This window comes from Sciurus carolinensis, chromosome 3 (assembly GCF_902686445.1).
Source record: "Sciurus carolinensis chromosome 3, mSciCar1.2, whole genome shotgun sequence".
NCBI classification, from domain to species: domain Eukaryota; kingdom Metazoa; phylum Chordata; class Mammalia; order Rodentia; family Sciuridae; genus Sciurus; species Sciurus carolinensis.
The window spans coordinates 85,159,719-85,181,302 of record NC_062215.1 but is presented as its reverse complement, the minus strand read 5'-3'; the positions used below and the strand labels follow the sequence as shown (position 1 = coordinate 85,181,302).

At 39.7% G+C, this 21,584-nt stretch overlaps 1 protein-coding gene across 5 annotated transcripts in view; it reads left to right on the top strand.

Annotated features, from left to right (window-relative positions):
- Nckap5 (NCK associated protein 5) overlaps positions 1 to 21,584 on the top strand; it is an 863,608-nt gene that overhangs the window by 739,479 nt on the left and 102,545 nt on the right. For all 5 annotated transcript variants that reach the window (XM_047544852.1, XM_047544850.1, XM_047544849.1 and 2 more), the window contains 3 exons: positions 1,519 to 5,279; positions 5,971 to 6,148; positions 13,343 to 13,421. In XM_047544852.1, coding sequence (XP_047400808.1) covers positions 1,519 to 5,279; positions 5,971 to 6,148; positions 13,343 to 13,421 — 4,018 coding nt within the window. The remainder of the gene's footprint in view (positions 1 to 1,518; positions 5,280 to 5,970; positions 6,149 to 13,342; positions 13,422 to 21,584) is intronic.

Here is a 21,584-nt window from a genome sequence, read left to right as displayed (position 1 = left end):
TTTCTGAAATTTTTTCAGTCTCAGCACATGAGCATACACTTAACACTCAGAGTTGCATGGCAGAGAAGAGCTGGTGTATCCAAGACTGATATGGAGTGCTCTTCTGAAAATACCACATTTGGCCTTTGAAGTTACTCACCATTAATTATGTAACCTTTTTTAAAAAGGTCACCAAATCAACCTTCACATCCTACCCATTTCCGTGGGTGCTAGTTTGTGATTTAAACTCTGAGTTCAAGAAGGTGGTGACATGTAACCTGTGATCTCTGTTAGGACACTGACTAATGCAGAAGGGAGACTAGAAGCTAAACTTGACTTTGTAGCAAAATATCAAGTTTAGGAGTGCAGGCTCCAGATATGGACACATCCCCTCTGGCCACTTTTGAAATGAGGCAAAATGGACAGTGCTGTAGAAAGTACCAGAGAAACCAGAATCCATACCCTTGCTCCAGTTCTTTGTATCTGTGAGTTGCAACAGACCAGTTTTGAATCTGTTTTCTCTATAGTAAAATAGGGAAGGATAATACCTCGCTATGGTAGTGTTCTGATGATGCAAAGTACTGTGGAAGTGGTCAGTATACAGCAGGTGCTCAGTAAATGTTAGTTTCTTTCTTTTGCCCTTCCATTTTTTATTGACAATGGTATGAAAAATATGAATGTGTGGAATGCAGTCTTTTTCCTGTGACATTTCCAAAACAGGTTCCCAAAACTAAGGCTGACATTTGAGGAAGTATGAAGGGCAAGAAATTGACATTTTTAAGTTAGTAGAAGAAAAATTACTATAGGGTTCTAATAGCAAATGCCCAGGTCGTATAAGTAAGCATATATGTATGTGCATGCATGTATGCTTCAGAAACATTTTATTGATGTTCATGAAGTCACAGAACTATCAAATGTTAGAATGGAGAGGACATTTAGATAGGGAGCTGCTTACTTTTCTAGTTTACCCTTTCCATAACTCATCCACACTCTGCAGGGAAGCTGTATTTTTTGGATATTCCCTAAGTGCTCCTTGAACATACCTCCCTGACTTAGGTCTTTCCCATTCCATTTCTTCAACCTGGAAAGCATTTTCCCTACCTGTAACCTGAGGCAAATCTATTTGTCTTTCAAGAGCTAGCTAAGTTTAAAAAAAATACCTTTCCTATATGCCTTTCAAGATTTTTTCCAAACAAGCCTTTGGGCTCCCTCTTCTGAATCTGTAATACCCACTCCATTTGCACCTCTCATTTACTCCTATGACATACACTTAATTGTAGCTAACTCCCCTCTCCTCTGCTGAGTTCTGCTCCTCCACCACAGAGCTCTTACCTTCTATTTCTTTATTTCAGTGTGGTACTTAGCACAGGACCTGGCAAAATCGATGTTTACTACATAGTTAACATTGCATAAACTGCATTTATATATGAATACTTATCAACCAATAGCACAAATTAAGCCTAACAATGGGTTTTTCCTTTTCTATATTTGTGATCTACATGGTTCAGTCGTTTCTGATATCTGCTTTTCTTTTCCTAGCAATCAACACAACACTGGGATAAAAGGCTAAGTATTGATTCTTCACTCCCAAGTGGCTTTGCTAGTTCTGCAGATGAACTACCTCCCACTCGGATCAAGGAAAGTCATATTTTGGAAGGGCTAAGGAAGCTACAAAAACGCAAAGTGTTACTTGAACCCCCGTCAGTGATAACCAAATGGGGTTATAAAGATTGCATGAACTCAAATGAAGGAATATATTCTCCAGGAATTAAAAGTAGCAGCCTTAAGGAATATCCTCCCAGCAAACCACCTGGCATGGGGAACCCCGGCAAGGAGCTCCACAAGACATTTGTTTATGACACAGACCCTCATGAGGATGTGGATGAAGACTCCCCCTCCTTAGCATTGCTGCAAACAGTTCCAAATGAAGGCTGCCGACTGCACAGCAGTAAGTTAACCCACAGTGTTTCTGATAGTCTATTTGGCTGGGAGCCCGATGGAAAACACTTTTCAGAAGACATGTCCTCAGTTTACCCCAGGGAAAAGCCTGAAAAGCTGTCTCCTTGTGCCAGCAACTGGCCGTTGGAGAGGAGGCTATGCCCAAGTGCACAGGCACCTCAGGTACAGAGGGAGAGGGATCCACACAGCCAAGGCCATGGCCACATGGCTCTCAATCTCCAACTCTCAGACACTGACGACAATGAAATGCTAGATGAGTTACACATAGACAGCAGTGATGAGAAAAGCCCTTCAGACTTGTCATTGACTGCTGACACTGACAAGTCCACCGAGAATCTGGACATCCTCATGGGATTCGGAAAATCTGAACTTGACTCCCCTGATGAGGAAAAACCAGTGCCTACCTACCTAGAGACAAAGCCAAAAACATTTGGCTTTATTAAGCAGCAAAGGGTTGTAAAAAGGACTTCTTCAGAAGAATGTGTCACTGTAATATTTGATGCAGAAGATGGTGAACCCGTTGAATTCAGCTCTCACCAGACTGGAGTTGTCACTGTTACCAGAAACGAAATTTCTATCAATGCGGCCCCTGCTGGGCCCAAGGCTGAGCACACTGAACTTTCACCTCAGGGAATTGCTCATTTACAGCCAGGAGCTGCTGCTACAAGAGACTCTGCCTTCTTAAAGAGATCTGAAGAGGGAACTGAGAAAAACATTCCAACAGATGACATGGATAATGTTCCTGTGGTGCCCACAGACTCCTTCAGCCCCCAGACAGTAATGCAAAATGCCCTGCGACAAAAACTGACCAAGCCAACACATAATATGTCTTGTCAGAGTAATTCTAGGTCTGGGGCATCTGTGGGTATCTATCAAAAGCAAAGTCTGACAAAAATACCTGCCAGAGGCAAGTGTTCACCTCAGAAATCAAAAATAATAGAACCTGAAGCCTCCACACTAGGTCCCCCCTCTGGCCCAGTGACTCTTGAAAAATCATCAGCCATACCTCCTGGGAAACTCTCACGATTCATGAAGACTGAGAGCCCAGGGCCCTTCTGTGATGTACGATCAGAATCACACATTCCAAAACACCCTGTCCAACTTCCCTATGGCCCCAAAATGTCCAGCAGAAGAGACTGGATCCAGTGCTCTAAGACACAGACTCCAGGGTCACGGTCAAGGCCCCTCATGGAGACTCGTGAGAATGGAGACCCTCCCACAAGGGATCAACACTGTGATTCTGGACCAGACGTGGGAATGAAATCTCCTTCCCCACCACCCACTCCAGGCAGGTCAGTCTCCCTACTGGTCAGGTCCAGTTATGACTATCTGCCACCGCCTTCATCTGCCAAATCCGAAATCAGGATTCCCAATGACACAGCAAGGACACTATTCAAGACCCCACTGCTGAAAGGAACATCTGCTCCTGTCATTTCTTCTCATCATGCCACAACAGAAGTGCAGAGAAAGAAACCTTCCATGGCTTTTAAAAAACCTGTCTTCACCCATGCTCCACCCTCCACAGAAACCCCGATTCACACCAGATGCCCTGCTCACATCCCCTCTAGTTCATTTGCCATGATGTCTTCAGCGCCTCCAAAGGTCTCTCCAAAGAGAGGTGTCCCCAAAACCTCTCCGCACCAAATACTTGGGACCATACACACAGACACAGGGTTAAGGACACCCAGGAATTGTCCTTCCATCCATGAGCCCCTGGAGATATCCTCTAAAAGTGTATCTCCAGGAAGAAAAGGACAAGTGAATGATGGTGTCCTTGCATCTCCCAAGACTTCCTTCTTAGAGGCCAGTGAGTCATCATCATCTCAGGTTAACAGTCCCTCTTCCTCATTCAAAAGCCATAGTGCCCCATATGGTTGTCATAATGCTCATGAGAAAGGACTGAAAACTCGTCTCCCAGTGGGACTCAAAGTTCTCATGAAGTCTCCCCAGTTGCTCAGGAAAAGTTCCACAGTGCCAGGGAAACATGAAAAAGACAGTTTAAATGAAGCCTCTAAAAGTTCTGTGACTGTGGGTGAGTCTAAACCCAAGGACTCCAGGAATCCAGCAAGGCTTGAGACTGCAGGGAGTAAAGGAAACACCTCTACACTGGGTTTACAAGGGTCAGACGGTTTAGTAGAGGGACTTCCCCTGGAAACAGCACTGCCAGAATCATTGGAAAATAGCATTCCTAGGGCTGATGGGAGAGATGGAGAAGAAAGCAGATCAATGAAAAGATCTCTCTCCTCCAGCAAACCACACCTAAAACCAGCTCTAGGCATGAATGGTGCCAAGGCCCGAAGCCAGAGCTTCAGCGCCCACTCAGGAGACAAGCCCTCTACTCCCCCCATGGAAGGTTCAGGCAAAATCCGAACTCAGATTATTACCAACACTGCTGAGAGAGGCAATTCTCTTACCCGGCAGAATGCTGCTACCGAAGGCTCTCCACACAAGACCTCTTCTGCTCCCACGTCTGAGAGTCTCCTCAGTGCTGGGAAGCCCCTGGGGCACACCTTCTCCAGGCAGTGCTCCCAAGGGAGCACAGGCAGCTCCAGCAGTCAGCATGGGAGCCCCAGCAAGTTGCCCCTGAGGATCCCCCCAAAGCCTGAAGGGATTCTCACCCCATCTGGAATGCAACACCAGCAGGCCTTTGCCAAGGGAGAGTACCCCAACCTGACTGTATCTAGGGAACCAGGCAATGACCACTGCAGGTGCCCACCCACCCCAGCAGACTGCCCTCAAGCCCTGAAGGCCCCAGGGAGGACACAGCATCCAAACAATTTGGAAATAAGCAAGACATCCAAGCTAGAAACTTCTGGAAGGCATCCAGATGCCTCTAAAACTGAGAATGGTGCTGTGAGCCCAGAAGCCCCCCTCTCACCCACAATCGAAGAAAAGGTCATGTTGTGCATTCAGGAAAATGTGGAAAAGGGCCAAGTGCAGACAAAGTCCACCTCTGTGGAAGCAAAGCCGAAGCCAGGGCCTTCTTTTGCCAGCTGGTTTGGTTTTCGGAAGAGCAGACTTCCAGCTCTCAGTAGCAGGAAAATGGATGTGTCCAAAACTAAAGTGGAAAAGAAAGATGCAAAAGTCTTGGGGTTTGGAAACAAACAACTAAAATCAGAAAGAAAAAAAGAAAAGAAGAAGTCTGAACTACAGTGTGAAATCGAAAATGAGCTCAACAGGGGCACCACATCAGAAGACAGTCCTGAGGGTGGTTCACAAAGCAGAAATAACCTGAAAACATCACCAGACATTTACAACCAAATGAAGTTGGAACCCAGAAACAGACCCAGCCCTGTTACACGTTCAGCAAAAGATAACTTTATGACGGAACTCCTAAACAGGTAACTCACTGGGAAAGTGGGCAGCAATGTAGAAGGAGGGCTCTTCCTCTTCAGGAGAGCACATTAAATGCTAGTCAAACACAGTTTTCACAAAAGCAGAAATGCATAGTAGCAGTCTTCTATACATTAGCCAGAATTTAAACAATGAAATAAAAGTTAGCAATAAAATGATAATTTAGTTCATGATACTTTGTTAACCAAGCCAATGGTCTTTGAAATTAAAGAATGGTGAGGTTTATCAAGGTTGATAGAAATTCAACCTATACTAGAAACCATGAGTGTACCCACATGGCATGAAATGGAAGAAAATTACACATACGTTTTAAAGTATGCAGATTTCAGTGATTGTACTGAGCAAACATATACTTAGAAACTTTCCAAAAATAATTACTTTTTCTGCTGACCTTAAGCCATAAGTGTATTTATCAATCACTCTTCAGTGGTTTTTATTATGCCCCTCCCCACAAGCATCATAAAAATAAAAAATAAATTATTATAGCATCAAATCTACATTGACACACTACTGGCATATTTGAAGATTTGATCAAGGCTAGTGAGTAACACTTACCACTCAAAGGTTTAAAGACAAAGAGCTGCATGGAGGTTACTTTAGACATTAAAGGATTGAGGAAAGGAGAGTGATTGAAGAGGAGCAATGTAATTTATCAGAGGAATCACTTTCTACCTGCAGAGTTGATAAGAACGGAGCTCAACAGACAGAGAGTGGATCAAATAATGTTTCCTGCAGGAACATGTTAAAGGGCAGTTCCCAGGGCTCCTGTCTCATCAGCAGCTCTATCAGCACTCAAGGAAGTCACAAAAAAAATGTCAAAACCAAAGCTGATATGGTAACACCCAGAGAATCCCTGGTAAGTACGCCACCATGCTTGCTGTAAGGTGCTTCATTCTGAGATGTTCTGACTGGATTCTTTCCACTCCTTGCTAATAATACATGAGTTAGAGATTACAAGGGACAGAGAAAGTGAAAAAGATTTTTAAAAAATAGAAAAATCCTGGTAATCGCTGTGCCAGAAAGATAGCAACTGGACCATGACTGAGAAGAGCTCCCTTTAAGAATGCTGTTTTTCTCACCCCTACTTTCAGAATAATAGTATGATAGAAGTGTAGTGTTGCCAAATGGTGTCACCCGCATCATCTTCAAATTATACCTTGTGCTGAAAATTAGTTCTGATGACTTCCAACACCAGCAGCAAAAAAGGAATGAGTATAGTTTTAAAAATAAAAGCATTGAACAATTTAAGAGAGCATTAGCTACTTGAATGGTTTGATTTAAACAATGTTCATTTTTTGTGAAAATTGTCTCTACTGGTTCATTCTACCTGGACAGAAAGCATTAAGACTAATAATTATATTTTTGGAACTCAGAGCCTTTTCATTTAGTCTTCCACTGATGAGGTCCAAAACTTAGGTAGTACTCTTACTTTAAAATATAAATAAAAGGGCACTTTTGTATTTCTCTAGGATGTCATATTTTTGTTGTAAAGTTACCTTAAATTGAATTTATTCACTTTACATTCTTCATATGCTAGTTTAATTGACTTGATGTGTTCGTTTTCCATTTAATAAGTTTTAAAGCACTTAAACCAAAAAAAAATCTCTTTACAGAATTACCTTATCTATATCTTTTCATACTCTAATAAAAAGATTATAAAATGCCTGCTACCATTTTCTGAAGGACAACTTGAAATATGAAGTGATTATGCACTTTTTCTAGTAGGGTTCTAGAGTAGCAATATTCTAAAAGTAACCATGGCTGGCATTATTAGTTATTCATTCTTATTTAGAAGTATTTATTAATGTTTAGCATTCCTTAGAGTTTCACAGACACAGTTAAGTTGGAGACCAATGCACATTTAAAATTTTGTACTCAGATACATTTTAAATTCAAAGGACCATAGGGTCTTTCAGACTGAAATCACGTGTGGACTATGTTTGTTGTGAAAGTTGTTTCTTTTTCCCTTCTTTTCCGCTCCTGGCTCCTGTGGTATCATTCCTTCTTTGAAAACGGAAAGATGTCCCCTGCATTATAAAACCACAAATTATAAGCATATCTAAGGCTGCCCTTGTACTGTCACTGAAAGGAAAGAGAGAATGAACGTGTGGAAATGTGCAATATGCCAGAAATTCAATCCAGCTGATAGAAAACTCTGATAGCCCAGCAGAGCCCCTTATCAGAGGCACTCCATTTAACTATGCCCCATTTAATATGGCTCTGACAGCTTAGGGTATATCTTCACTGTACAGAAGTACCAAAAACACAAAAAGACCCTGTGTTTGGCTTTTACAATCCCATTTTTACTTTCTTATTACTTCCTAATGCTACAGTAATTTGCCAAGCTTTTCCTCTGGTCTGCAGTCTTTCACCAAGTAGTAAAAAGGGTCCTTTGGTCTTTCCAGAATATCTGCAAGAAGCACTCTTATTATTTTCTGTGAAGTACAGATTCCCTAACCACCCTGAATATACATACTCAATAGGGATATGGTAATTTTTCTAGTTAGCTGCAAGAGGCAATTAGTCATGCTGAGAAGCTTTTCCATGTAGAAGAACATTATCAACCTGGATAGATGACCAGCTAGTCCATTTTTTAAAATGTAAAATGCAGTGTTTTTTTGATCTCCATAATCATCTGTGTGGATTGGACTAAAATTACTAATTTCAGAAATGACATTGCTAGTGTCTCCTTTGGGACTAGTACAAGAATTGCAATGAAAACCCATTTATTATATGTTATCAGTGTATATAGAAAGAAGATTAGATTCAAAATTCTGATACCTTAACACATTGATATGTATATCCATGAACCTCAGAGTTTAAAGGAATTTTCCCCCACTAGGGCTCAAGGTAAATTTGCTCTCTTGCTTATTTTACAGTGTGTTGCAAATACTTTTTCTTATAGTAGTTCTTTTGGATATATAGCTGTAAATAATGCATTGCATATTATACTTTTTTCCTGAACAAAACCACCATTCCAAAGCCTTACAACATAATGTATTCCTTGTCCTTTCTTGCCCTTTTAAGACTATGATCTTTAATCATGAGAGTCCTAAGACATTTGATTATTTTAATGTATAGTTATAATAGATTATTCCCATATATATGTGTGAGTGTATGTATGTGTGTGTATACATACATATATGTGTGTGCATATATATATATATATATATATATAAAATCTCTTTTTATAGCAAACCACTTAGTTTAGTAGAACTGCATATCCCTCTTTAGTATTATTAAAATACATTCTAAAACATGTGCCAAAGTCCCAGTAATGCTTTGCTGAATTAAATCTTTTACTCTTTTCAGAACCTTAATTAGAGGCTTATATCCCCATTTCTGCCATCATTTATAGACCACTTTGCTCTAATTTTTGCATAAGTTAGAGCAGGAACCATGTTACTTTGAACTTAAAATGATTTTATATCTTTTAAATAAAAGAGGAGGGAAGACATCTCCTAGAAAGACTGCCTCAGCATTAAGTCAGTGAGTCAGAGAGAGATGCACTCTGCTTGCTGGGAGTTCCTTTTTCCTGTGCATTGAGATAATTTTCTAAAATGAGAAGTCTCAAAGGAAGACAGTTCCAGGTTCCTATTTAACACCACTGGACAAAAATAAAAATTGTTAACAAAGTTAACGAGATCATATACCTTCATCATGCACAGGAGGGAGATGGTCATTTAATAAGTGTTTAATTTAAATTATGGGTATGCTTTACCCAAGTGTCACATAGCCTGAAAAAAGTCATATCTGCTAATAAAAAAATCATCTAATACCAGCCATTAAAATGGGACCCTCATGATGAAATAGCAGCAAGTAGTACAATAATTACACAAATTGTTATCATCTTAAGTTCTGCAAAAATGTCCTAATTTCAATATCCATAATTGAATGATTATCTTCTAACTGCTGTTTTGATGCTAATAGGAAGCATGACTATGTTGCCCTCCTCTTATAAAGTTTTCTAAATAACGAACTTTTCCAAAGGTTATGCCTTTTCATTTTCCCTCCCAGGATCACTCCCTGTCTGCCATAGATTCATTATGAACTTTTCCTCTTAATTGAACTTTAACATAACAACAACAACAACAACAAAAAACTTTTCCTGGAAAGTCATTAGAGTTAGGGTGATCCAGAGAAGAAATATGTGTAGAATTCCAAATGAAGAATGTCCCCAAATATGGGGCTTAATTGTGAAATCATGTAAATGTGTGAATCAGTGGTGAATATCCTCTCCCCATCTCCTCTGTGTCTTCTGTGTTCTCATTTCTTCCTGTCCTTTCTAGTGGTAGGAGTTGGTAGAATATGATGGATGCAGTGAAATGTTACTGTCACTTGTAACCAGAAGGTGTTTGGAGCAGTTCTTGTCTGCAACGACAGAGCTCTTAAAAATGGACAAGTGTTAGAGATGCATCTTTAAAAGGAATCCAGAGTTCTGACAGCCCACTCAAACCCCAACAGCCCCTACTTGTTAGTTATGAGTCACCTGCTATGCTTTTCAAATGGAGAGTACCAGACTTATCTGTCCTGGGACAGCAATGACAGAGAAATTTCTGATCTTCTACCCACCAGTCTTTTCCCAGCCAAACACTTGCTAGGTTTTTGGTTTAGTGGCCATTGCCATTCTTCCTAGGGCTCTACCAACAGAGATTGTTTTGGTCTTGCCTATCTTTGGCAAACTTTTAATCTTGACCTGGCAGCCCCTTACTCTGGTAGTTTCCCGTAACCCAGCAGCTATGTGATCAGGAATGAAAATTAAATTTGTTCCTATGAGAAAACAAATTAGCAAGGGGAATCTGCTGCCAAAATAAACTATGCCCTTCATTTGCATAGGCAAATGGATTTAAAAAATTATTCATTACTTAACGCTGAAATCTGTTTGTGGATAACAGACCTGTGGAGTATGCCATTATAGGGCACTCCCCTATTTCCATTCCTGTGCTAGTGTTTCATCTGTCCCTTTCAAATTTAAAAACTTCCCCTATGGGTCATCTGTCCATCCTGAATCAACCAGTCCAGGATAGTTGGAATTACTAGGGACCTTGTCCACAGGGCCAGTTCCTTGGATAAATCTGTAAAAGCCACATTTAGAATTTGCTTTTAAGTGCATAAATTCCTAGAAAGGTTCTGATAAAAAGACAAAAGGTAGGACTCTGTGATAGCTTATGCTTCCTTTCTTAAGTGATAATTGGAGAAAGGTGGTAGTGAAGTTCCACAGAAGGGTTAGGGAACTGTAGGGAAGGGAGGCTGAGCAGTTCTTCACACACTTCTGAAAATCTTCGCTACTCTTAAAATGAAACTTTATGATTAATGAATGTGGGGGGTTCTTCTGCCACATCCTGCATTGATGAGGGAAAGAGTTTCTGTCAAAGAATGGTGCTGGCTATCAATTAAGCACCAAAAAACTTATCAAATAAACACAAGAATCAATAATCTTCTCAAATGGAAGGAGTTGTGATGGACTAGGTCATCCCAAATTTGGCCTCCAACAAGATGGAGGAAGCCACCTTCACCTTTATTTATAGTCCCACAAGGTAAAGGGTCCTAGACTGGAAAGGGCTTCTTCTGTGAGGAACAGGATGGGATGGAGTTAGGGAAACCATTTGCTTAGAGAATTAGCATTTTCTCAGATGGTGAGCCAACTCTGTACAGGGCCACCTACCCCAGGCTATCTGAAACAGTCTCTCATGACTGCCAGTTCCTGGGAGTCAGACCTCTGTAGCCCATGGCTCAACCAAGCCTCTTCTGCTAAACATGAATGGCTTCCCACAATGAATACTTGGAATATTGCCTCCATATTTAACCACCCTACCCTAAGAAAGAAATGGAAGTTTTGGAGACAGTCTGAGAAGGGTGAATATACCAATACAGGGCATTTTGAAAAATGAATTTAGAGCAAAAAATAGGGTTCTGGAGTGCCATTCTAAAACTAAGACCCTGTGTGACTGAACAGATCTCTAACCCTCTCTGAGCTTGTTATCCTTTTATAAGATGAGAAACTTTTTCTAATTTCTTGATTCTTTAGTTTGGAATTTCACAGGCTGACAGAGATGATGGTTCACCCATATTCTAACAGTTCAGGAGGGTACCTTTGTAAGTTAAAAATGGGTAACTTTAGAATAACCCAAAGAAATACCATTTTACATTAACAGGTGGGGAGTGAATATGTAACAGATTGCCATAAAGACTAGAAATGAACTGAAGATATAGATTTCCTTGATGTGCCTATCTATAAATGAGGATAGAAGGCTCTCAATAGATTATTAATAGAAAGTTAAGGTGGTTGGTGGGGGATCCCATTCATACTGGATTTTTGAGTACCCTTGCCACAAACAGATCCCTGAGCAAAGTGAAGCTTGGAAAGCACATCAGCACCTTGCTTCTGCTCACAGGGCTGTTCCTCTCTGTCTTCCTTAAAAGCTCACTCTTAGAAGCAGCTGCTTAAAGCCTTCACTCCCTTCATTCTTTCTTCTCTAACATTCCTCCTGTGGAGGTACCCACAGAGCATGTAAAGAAGCACAGTCTTGGATGCTGAACCTGCCACGGTGGCAGTAACATCTACCTCCCCTCTGCCTTTGTCACCTTCCAGCTATCAGCATGGTACAGATTACACACCAATTGCATTCTTCTATTGGAACTGCAGTCATAAAATGTAAATAATTGGTCTTATCCCATTAAGTGTGAAAAATAGGAGATAAAAAGTAGAAAACTAAATCTAGTTCAAGGTCAGTATGCAACCATATGGCTTTCTATATTGCAAGTGTAAAATAATGGTTTCTTCGTATTCCACTTGAGCCCCTGAGCAAATCCACTGACAGTCTCTAATGTATATGCCTGAGCAGGACCCCCATTGCATTGCACAACTCATATCATCACCATTATTATTATTGGCTGCTCAGGTGACTGGCTAGAATGTATTTTAAAAGAGCTATGGAGGGTCAGTGCAACAAGGACCTCAGCTGTCTTCATACTGAGGTCAAGTCTACACAGGCAGAGTCAAATGGAAATTTGAGAATAGCAGAGTTTCCCCACATGAACATAAATCTGGAACTTGCCTTGCCGTGTTTGAATCTCAGCTCTACCACTTGGACCATCACTCACCCTCTCATGATTTCAGGGCAGGTGCAGACAGTAGCACCTGCCTCTGGTGTTACTGGGAAGACAATGAGATCTGTGTGTAAAAACTATATGTGGCTCCTGCCACCACTGTATGCAGGTGCCTCCATCTTGGCTGGCATCCACAATACCCTGGTTTCTGAGATGGGAATTGGAGGAACTGGGTTTTCATGCCAAGGTTGCCACACATTACATATGTGCCAACTTCAAGGAAACTTCCTGGACCTCAGAATTCTCTGTAAGATACTGAGACTCCATGAATTTCTCTCCAGGATTCCATTTGAGGCTATGTGAGCCAGCGCCTGGGTGTTCCCAATGAGATATAAGGGGAATATTTTAATGTGAAAAGTCTATAAAAGTCTCACTGCTCCAGTTCACAGCACATATCACTGTCACCTCATTTCATTACGGAAAGAATGAAAAATAAAATAATTTTCTTAGAATGTTATATTCCAGGAAAGTGCCAGGAGATCTAAGTACATTTCTTTATTTTTATTAATATGACCTATGATATAAGTCTCCCACTCTGGAGGAATTATATCTCCTTATATTTTAATTTTCCCTAACAGCCCTGTATGACTGACCCTATATTAAAAACCAAAACTGTTATCTCTAAAATCTTGTGCAGAATCAGGTTCCCTGTACATCTTTTCTTTCTAAGCCAGGGTTTTATTTCTGAAAATATATTCTTATAATTAAAACTAGTAATAAAACCAGATGATTAAGTGAGGGAAAGTGGAATGATGAAAAAATAGATATAAGTATATATGTATGTATATTTGTGTATATGTGTGTATGTGTGTGTATGCACATTCATATGCCTACACATGCACATAAATGCACCCCACATAGAATATATCATTTTTCTGAGGATTGCAAAGGTCTATTTAATACAATGAATAAAACTTTCAGTATTTTCTTGTTACTGCAGATAAAAGAGACAAACGAAAACTTGCAAGAGGATGAAGAAGATACAATTGTAGATTCTGCATTCCAGAGCCACATCATAGGTAAAAATTCATGTCTTCCTTCACCTTTAACTGTGAGACATTTTCCACCTGGGCCTTTCTTTCAGATGTGAGGCATTCCTCCATCAGGACAGAGTGGGGTCACCTTTACCTCTTAGACATTGGATGTTATCACCAAACAAGTGGGTCAAAGCACACCTATGGAGAAAACAGGTCCTCCTTGCAAAGGAATACAATTCAAACTGATGAGAGGGGAGTACTTGTCAGTATAAAACAAAAGTGACACTGGCTGTAATTAATTTCTTTCTGAGGAGAAACAACTCTAAATGGATCCAGTGTCTATAAGTTGCTCAAGAAGTGACTAAATGCAAGTATCTATTACTTAGAAATGTAAGGCGGTGGCTTTCTTAAATTGAACATTTTTTAAAAATGTAATGTTTTGCACATAGAACCAAACAGAAAAGTAAATGCAGGTTGCAAAACCTCCAACTCATTTTCTTTATTGTTTCTGGCTAGAACCCTGAATGTGGATAGACCTGTCTCTGTGTTAAGTTCAACATGTCAGCTATTTCTTAAAATTGTGCATAACACCAGATAAAAAGGAACTAGAGTTCCCAACACAAAGGGACTGAGCTATTTTCCGCTGGGAGGAAACTATGATGGAAGAGTTATTGGTTACTGTGATCCTTGTCAGGAGATTGAAGAAGTGATAATTTAACAGCTCCAGGCCACCTTGGATCCTTGTAGAATTAGTGGTTCCTCAAATTCTATGAATGGCTGTGAATGTGAGCATGCTGACTATTTAGCTTTACACAGACACCAAGGGATGATGAGATTATTGCTCCAAATCACATCTAGGTACAGCAGAGAGCATTGAATTCCATGTTCCAGGACAAGACAGCCATACAGATAGCTGGTTCCTGGTGTGTGCATTGCTCTTGTCCTTTCACTAGAGTGCTGTCAGCTCTTGGTATCCCACAGCTCTTGGTGCTGTGTTGGTACACTGTGTGGCTCATTTTCTATCATACCCAGCAGTCTTCTGAAAACTATAATTTACAGTTTATCTCAGAGAGTTGTTGTACCCCCTCAGCTAATGAGACTGGCACACCATTATTATTCTTTTCATTTGTGATTGGGAATACAAAAGTCTTAACAAACAGCTGAATGAACGTAGAGTGAATAAGATTCGTTTTCCAAAAAGGCATCATTTATTATAGTTGTCAATGTGAAATGCTTAAATTGGTATCAGTTCTGCATAGTTAGCTAATATGTAAGTTAAATATTGTTTAATATTGCTTAACAGCCTTCAAACATGATGCTATGTAAAGCCCTGCTGAATCATTATTTTTCCATAATGAGATATTGTTGGGCTTATAAAATAGCGTATATAAGTTACAGAATGAATTTTTTATTCAAGAGAACTATAGTAGGCTAAAATTTTTAGAAGACTAGGAGTTCTTTAGATCTACAGTTAGGCATGATAGCCATTAGCCACGTGACTATTTTAGCTTCAATTAATTAAAGCTAGATAAAATTAAAAATTTGCTAAAAAAACAACAAAAGAATCAAATAAAAAGTAAATATAAAAATTCAGTTTCTCAATCGTATTAGCCATACTCTGAGTGTTCATTGGTCACATATTCTGTATTTGCATATGGACTTTTCCTTCATCATTCTTATATTGAACAGTGCTGTTCCAGATTACTCTAATGGAAGCAAACTTGGACCATGTCTGTGATAGTGAATTGACATGGTCTTCAGATCGTTTTAGACTTATCTCTTCAAATCATAGAAGCTATATAAGATGCAATGACCACAAGTAAACCAAGAAACAAACCCGACAAAACATTACTTAAATAACAAGATGATTTAATTATGCTTATATAATTACAAGTCTCAAGAAGAGAGGTGTATAACAGCTCAGCAATGTTATCAAAATCCTGGCCCATTTTATCTGTCTACTCAACCCTCATTCCATGTTGGCTTTTGTCCTCATGCTTGTTGCTTCTGGTTGCAGTTCAATTCCCTCCACTCCTGACATCCCATCCACATTTGAGACACAAAACTTAAAGAAGAGTGAACCCTCCCCAGAATCCCCCCAATAGGTTCTACCTTATATGTCACTGGTAAGATATGGATCATTCCAACTAATCCTTGCTCCAGATGATGTTGAAAAAGTAAGTATGGCACTCCAGCATTTTTTGCATGAAGTAGCAAGGAGAGAGGGGCAAGACCATCTCTGGTGCTACATCACCAATAGGATCACCACAGACCTCTTACAAAGCTCCTCCATTTTAAGACTGAATAAGACTCACTGAAGTCAAGTAGTTGTCTTCATTCCCCAAGATTAGCTGAGAATGTATATTTTGAACCCTGACAACTCAATGTTTTTCCTTTTGTTCAAAGTGTTTACACAAATTGTTATAATATTTTATAACCATGATATAATATTGTCAATGATAGCACCTGAGCAAATTGAAGTATACTCTTCTTTCAATTAAATATCAACCAATGTCTGGACTGAATAATAGACAAAAAAGTTGTGAATCTGAATGTTTACATTTTTATGGTTAGGGGTAATGTTGTTAGTTTAATGAAAATGTTATGGGATTATAAGACAAGATATTAAATAAACAAGTTCTATGTTAAAATTCAGGTTTGTGAAGTAAGTAAAATAGTGCCACTACATTCTTTTCCTTTAAAATTGTCCTAATAAGTGTCAGACTTCCATGTTAATAAGCAACTAGCAAATGACTGGTCTAGCCTAATAGAAGTATTAACAGAAATGATCACAACCACCATATTTCTGAATTTTTTTTACTGCTACTTAACTATAATAGTTTCACTCTGTATATTATACTATTTATTTACTAGGATGAAATGATAAATAGTAATTTAAATTCCATCGTCTTCTATTGAAAACTTCAGCTGGTTTTAAGCATCCAAAATAATTCTGTAAGTGGAAACAGGGATTTGGAAATTCTTATAAACAGGATAAAATGTAATTTAAGGATTTTAAGGAAGGTACCAAGCAGAATACAATGGTATCTACAAAATGAGGATTCATGGGAGACTTATGAAATGAAGGATACATGTTATTTCCCAAAACTTAAAAGAGTTACAAAGAGCAATCTACCCAGTCGTCCAGTAAGTGCTCCAGTGCCCCGTGGTGGAATGAGACCTCTGTATCCCCCTCATTGATGGAGGGAACTCCTCTTCTGCAGGAGCCAAAGGGAAGGTTCCTGCCACCAGAGTGTAGCATGGCAAAGGACATGGTCCAGCTCAAATGATCCCGCTTTCCTTGGATAGCTCAGTGAACTTGCCTTGGAGTTCTCTCTTCTACCATGGGAACTGATGATACTGCCTCCAAGAAATCCTGCCCCTCCAATCTGTTGTCCACCTTCCCCATCCTTCCCAGTTGGCCTCTTCTGCTGGCAGCTAATATATCATGCAGGAGGGTAACAGGTGCTTAATAAGTACCTTTGAGTGACCTAACACCATAGGCCATTTCCATATTCCTAGAGTCTTTCCTTGCCTTATTCCTTGTTCTTTCCTAGACTTTAGCTAGCTAATATGGTAAACTAACTCATGTTGCTATAGTAACAGATTAAGCTCATAGCTTTTCAGGTCACGTATTTGCATTGTAGCAAGGACTCAGGTAAAGTTTTACCTCTAGTTAAGAGGAATTCTTGAAGCTGTAAGTTTCAGGCACTCAAAGTGCTTGTTTGAGCACATTATGGGGTGAGGAAAAAAGGGCAGGATGAAGATTACCTCAGATAATGAACAGCACAAGCAGCAGTGCCAGATGAAAGCGAGTGATTTTTTTTTTTTTTTTTTTTTTTTTAATAATCCTAGTTCTGCCTTAAGGCTAGAAATGAGACAAAGCTATGTTGAACCAAATAGAGATTTGAGACTGTATGGACAAAGGTTTTCACCTAACACATAGACCTTTATTCTGTCAACTTTTATCATCCATCCATAAATCATCTAATCTTCAGTAGTATTGTGCCTGGTCCAGTTAGGTAGAGGCAGAAGGCATAAAAGAGTCACAGGGTGTAGAGCTGTTATTGTTGAAGAATCTCTATGCCAGATTCAAATGAAGGTCAGAACATGCAGCAGCTTCTTCCCCCAGCAGAACAATAAAGGCCAGGCCTAATGGCAGAGGATTTACAGTTTTGGTTGATTTTTTGGTCAGGGGAGAAAGGGAAGAGTTCCCAGACTCTTGAATCACGTGTTTCACTTATATAGAAAAAGAAGCATCACCTGGGTGCTTACCTCATTTGAACCCACTTCATTGTTTCAGAGCCCTGATAGAATCTGCTCAATAGTGCTTATTCATAGTGCAATTGTATCATTTGAATTTCCCAAACCACATTTGGTTTTAAACCTAAGACTGAATTATCCTGACCATTAGTACCAATAGTAGTAGATTCAGTCAGGAGTTGAGAAGCTCCAGTGGTTTAAATAAGAATAGAAATGTCTTACTGTTATGCATGAAACTCAGAGGGAGGTGGTTTAGGCTACTAGAAGGGTGCCAGACTCCTCCACTCTTGTCCTAAGGGATAGGATTTCGTCCACAAAGGAGAGAGAAATGGCCTTTAAGTCAAGGAAAATAGCGTGAAAATTTCAACAGCAAACTCCAAAGGGGGAGCTGTTCCTCAGATGGTTTCCATTCCTCATGTGATTTCTATCTCCAGTGTCCCTTCAGGCTCTAAAATGGCCATCCTTGTGTTAAATGTCCAACCAGCAGGAAGGAAGGAATGGTGAAGGACACAGTTCATCTGTTTAAGAATTCTTCCCATCAGTTGTACATCCTTTCTGCTAACATCTCAGTGACTTCAAGTTGGTTCCATAAGGAGGGGAAACATTGTTCCAGGCAGATAGCCATATGTCCAGCAAAAAATAAAGGTTCTCTTAACTCTGAACAAAGGAGAATATGGAAATTAGAGAACATCTCTCTTCTCAGTCTGTTGCCCATCCCCCTAATATTATCTTTTCCAACCTCAGCTGACCTGTGCTAAAAGAGCACAAAGTATCACTGTCATTTAAGAAAGTCATAGGAAAATTGAAGAGTTATTGGGAAAGATGCAGTTAATTTCAGCGACTTATGCTTTGTTGCTATTTTGCATAATCTCTACTTGCATTGCTCTCTGTTTGGACAGTTAACCTTGAGTAACTTTTGAAGAAAATGTATTGAACTTGGATTAATTTGCTACCACCACTGTATTTAAGAAAAAATAAATAATCAGTCACCAACAAAGTACCCAGAGGTTCAAATAAATCTCTTGTGGAATACAAAGCATCTAGAATTTTCCTTTTTCTTAAAATAAAGCTATTAGAACAGAGGAGAAGCTAATACTGTAGCTGCCAATCAGTTAAAGTCTTTGTAATTATGTGTCTTATTTCAAGAATATTACTAATATTCCCCAATGAGAAAATTTGAAGAAAATTTAGAAATTTAATGTAGAGGAATGACATTTATATTTTAAATAAAATTAAATCATATCCTAGAAAGTTGTCCAGACTTTCAAAACTTTCTGAGAGGAAGGATAAGTAAATGTCACATTTTTGAATAGTGCGCTGACTTAGACTTAATTGTGGAAAGAGTGAGCTATTGATGATCTATGCAAAATGTGGGGGGGAAATACAAATGTTCTCAGTTACTGCTTGGATGGTGCAGGTCCTTTCTACAACTAAAGACTAGCAGCACATTGAAAATGACATAGATAATAATGCTTATGGATGGAGAACTGGATGGTAGGGTTTTACATGATTCTAATCCCACGTTAATATTTACCAGACTGATTTTACTTCTGTATTTCTGTACTTACAAAATGACATTTAAGGGGCACTGTAGAGTAGTAGCTTAGACCAGGATGCTTTCACTGTGGCTGCACTGAATTAACCTATTTATAACTGAGTCCAGGTGACAAATTCCAGAGGGGGAGCTTTACATCTGTCAAAAGCAGACTGAACTGTAGACTCATGTTAGCTTCATGTTCAGTCTATATGACCCACAAAAACCAAACCATGTGGTTCCTATTGACCAAGGACAAGAAATAATATATGAATGTTCACCCATTGAGTATCAGCTATATAATGAGCCCTGTGCCCCTCCTTCTTTCTCATTCCCTTGTGGTTTGTTCTCTGGGTTGACCATCTGTCCACTTGCTCCTATGTGTACATTCCTCACACTATAAGCTTTGTTGGAGGTCCATGTGTTTGTAAGCATGTTGAATCCCAGGTTTTTACTCCCTCTGTTTTTTTTCCAGTGGACAGAGAATTGTCATCTTGGAATACTGAGAGTATAAAATATTTACTTGTATAGATTGCAGTAGGAAGCTAAATTCTATTTCATTCAACAAGATGATATTGCATGTTTTCTGCAAGTCATGCCCTGCTTCAGATGCTGGGGATACTAAGATAAATAAGACATAATATCTTCCCTCCACAATTCCAGTCCATAGGGAGACATAAACACAAACATAATTTGAATAAAATGTGATCACTAATAAGATTGAGGTGTGCTCTGCATATATATGAAGCAACAGGGTACAGCCCAGCTTTGGTGGAGTTGGGAGCAGTGACTTTTATCTGTTGGTGAGAGAGATGTCCTAAAAGAAAGAGATGTTCTTCAAATCAAGGAAGACAGTGTGAGCAAAGGTCTGGAGATGGGGTCCTAGCATCCTGTGGGGAAGGGCAATGAACAAGAGACCAGCTTAGGTAGAGTAGAGGGCAGATTTTGAGGATGAGGTAAAGACAGAGTTGGGTTCATAGGATGGAGCCAGGTGGTGGAGACCTTGGATGCCAAACCCAGATTTTTGAACTTTACAGAGATACATGGACTATGGAGAGTTTTAAATGATGACCATGATTACAGGTAGCTAGCCTATCACCATGATACCCACACTTAGACTTTTAAAGTAAAAACACATATTCACTCTCGGTCACTTAGCTTTGGGCCAACCAAATTTTGTAGGCACCTTCATCCTCATGAAATGCCATTTCCTCATCAGTGCTGTGTAAAAGACATTTATTTATTTGTGTAAAAGGACAGGCAGCTGGTAATATTTAAGAGTTTCCAAAGAGCTCCCTGCTCCAAAAGCGCTCCCCCCACCAGTTTACCATGGCATGTCTGATAGTCACCAATTGGTAACTGAACTGAATAGAAGGCCCTCCAGTCACTCCTCGTGATGTATAGTGTCTGGAAAGATTCAATGACTGATAGCAGTGGTGAACTTCTTGGATGAACACCTATAATACCCTAAAGAATGAGCCATGGGGCAGGTACATTTTCCTGCCCAGGAACTCAAAAGTGCAAAAAAGAAGAATTTGACATTTAGGAAAGGTAAGGATGGTATGCTACAAATCAGGAAACTGAGCTGCCAGGGGCAGAGGCAGACCTACAGTCCTAGGGGGTGTCATGAATTATCCCGAGTGCCTGAAGGGGAAGGGCTCTCTGAAAAGGTAATGGATGGAACAAATTAAGTTTTTCCTTTTTTCCACATTTTCCCAAGGCTGATTTCTCTGAAGTACAAAGCTGAAGAAACTGAACTAGTTATATAGAGACCTTTTTTTGGTACAGTTCCCTCAATATCCTATGAGATAATTAATCACTTAAGTATAGCAATGTGTCTGTGACTTATGGCATAGTAAGAAATAGGTGAGGGTCAAAACAAGGTCAATGGCAGTGTGCCTCACACCAGAACCCTGAAAGCTGCTCATGTGACAGAAAATTCTGGGAGAAGTAAGACAATGTTGTATATTATACACTATTGATTCTCTATTAAGAGATTTCTGTATGCTGGGCACTGGTCTAAGTATTTCATGTCTGCCCCTTGTTTTATCTTCACACCAAACTTGCAAGCTAGATATGATGGTCACTATTGCAGATGGAGAAATGGATGAACTAAAAGGTCATGCATCTTGCTTAGCAGCATGACTGTGATGTAGTGTAGTCATCATTCAAACCCAGATTTGTCTGTTGAGCTGAAATAAAGTAAAACAAGAATTCTTAATGATGACCAAGTACTTTAGAGGATCCCTCTTCTAGTCACAGAGACCAGGGAGCCTTTTACTAGACTAGTTGTCCAGGGGTTGCAAACTCGAAGAAGTTCCTGGGTCAGTGAGTGATCCAGGCAGGGCTCATAGTTCACATGGGTAAGTCATATGAGTGATAGGGATTTTGAGGAATGGAAAATCATG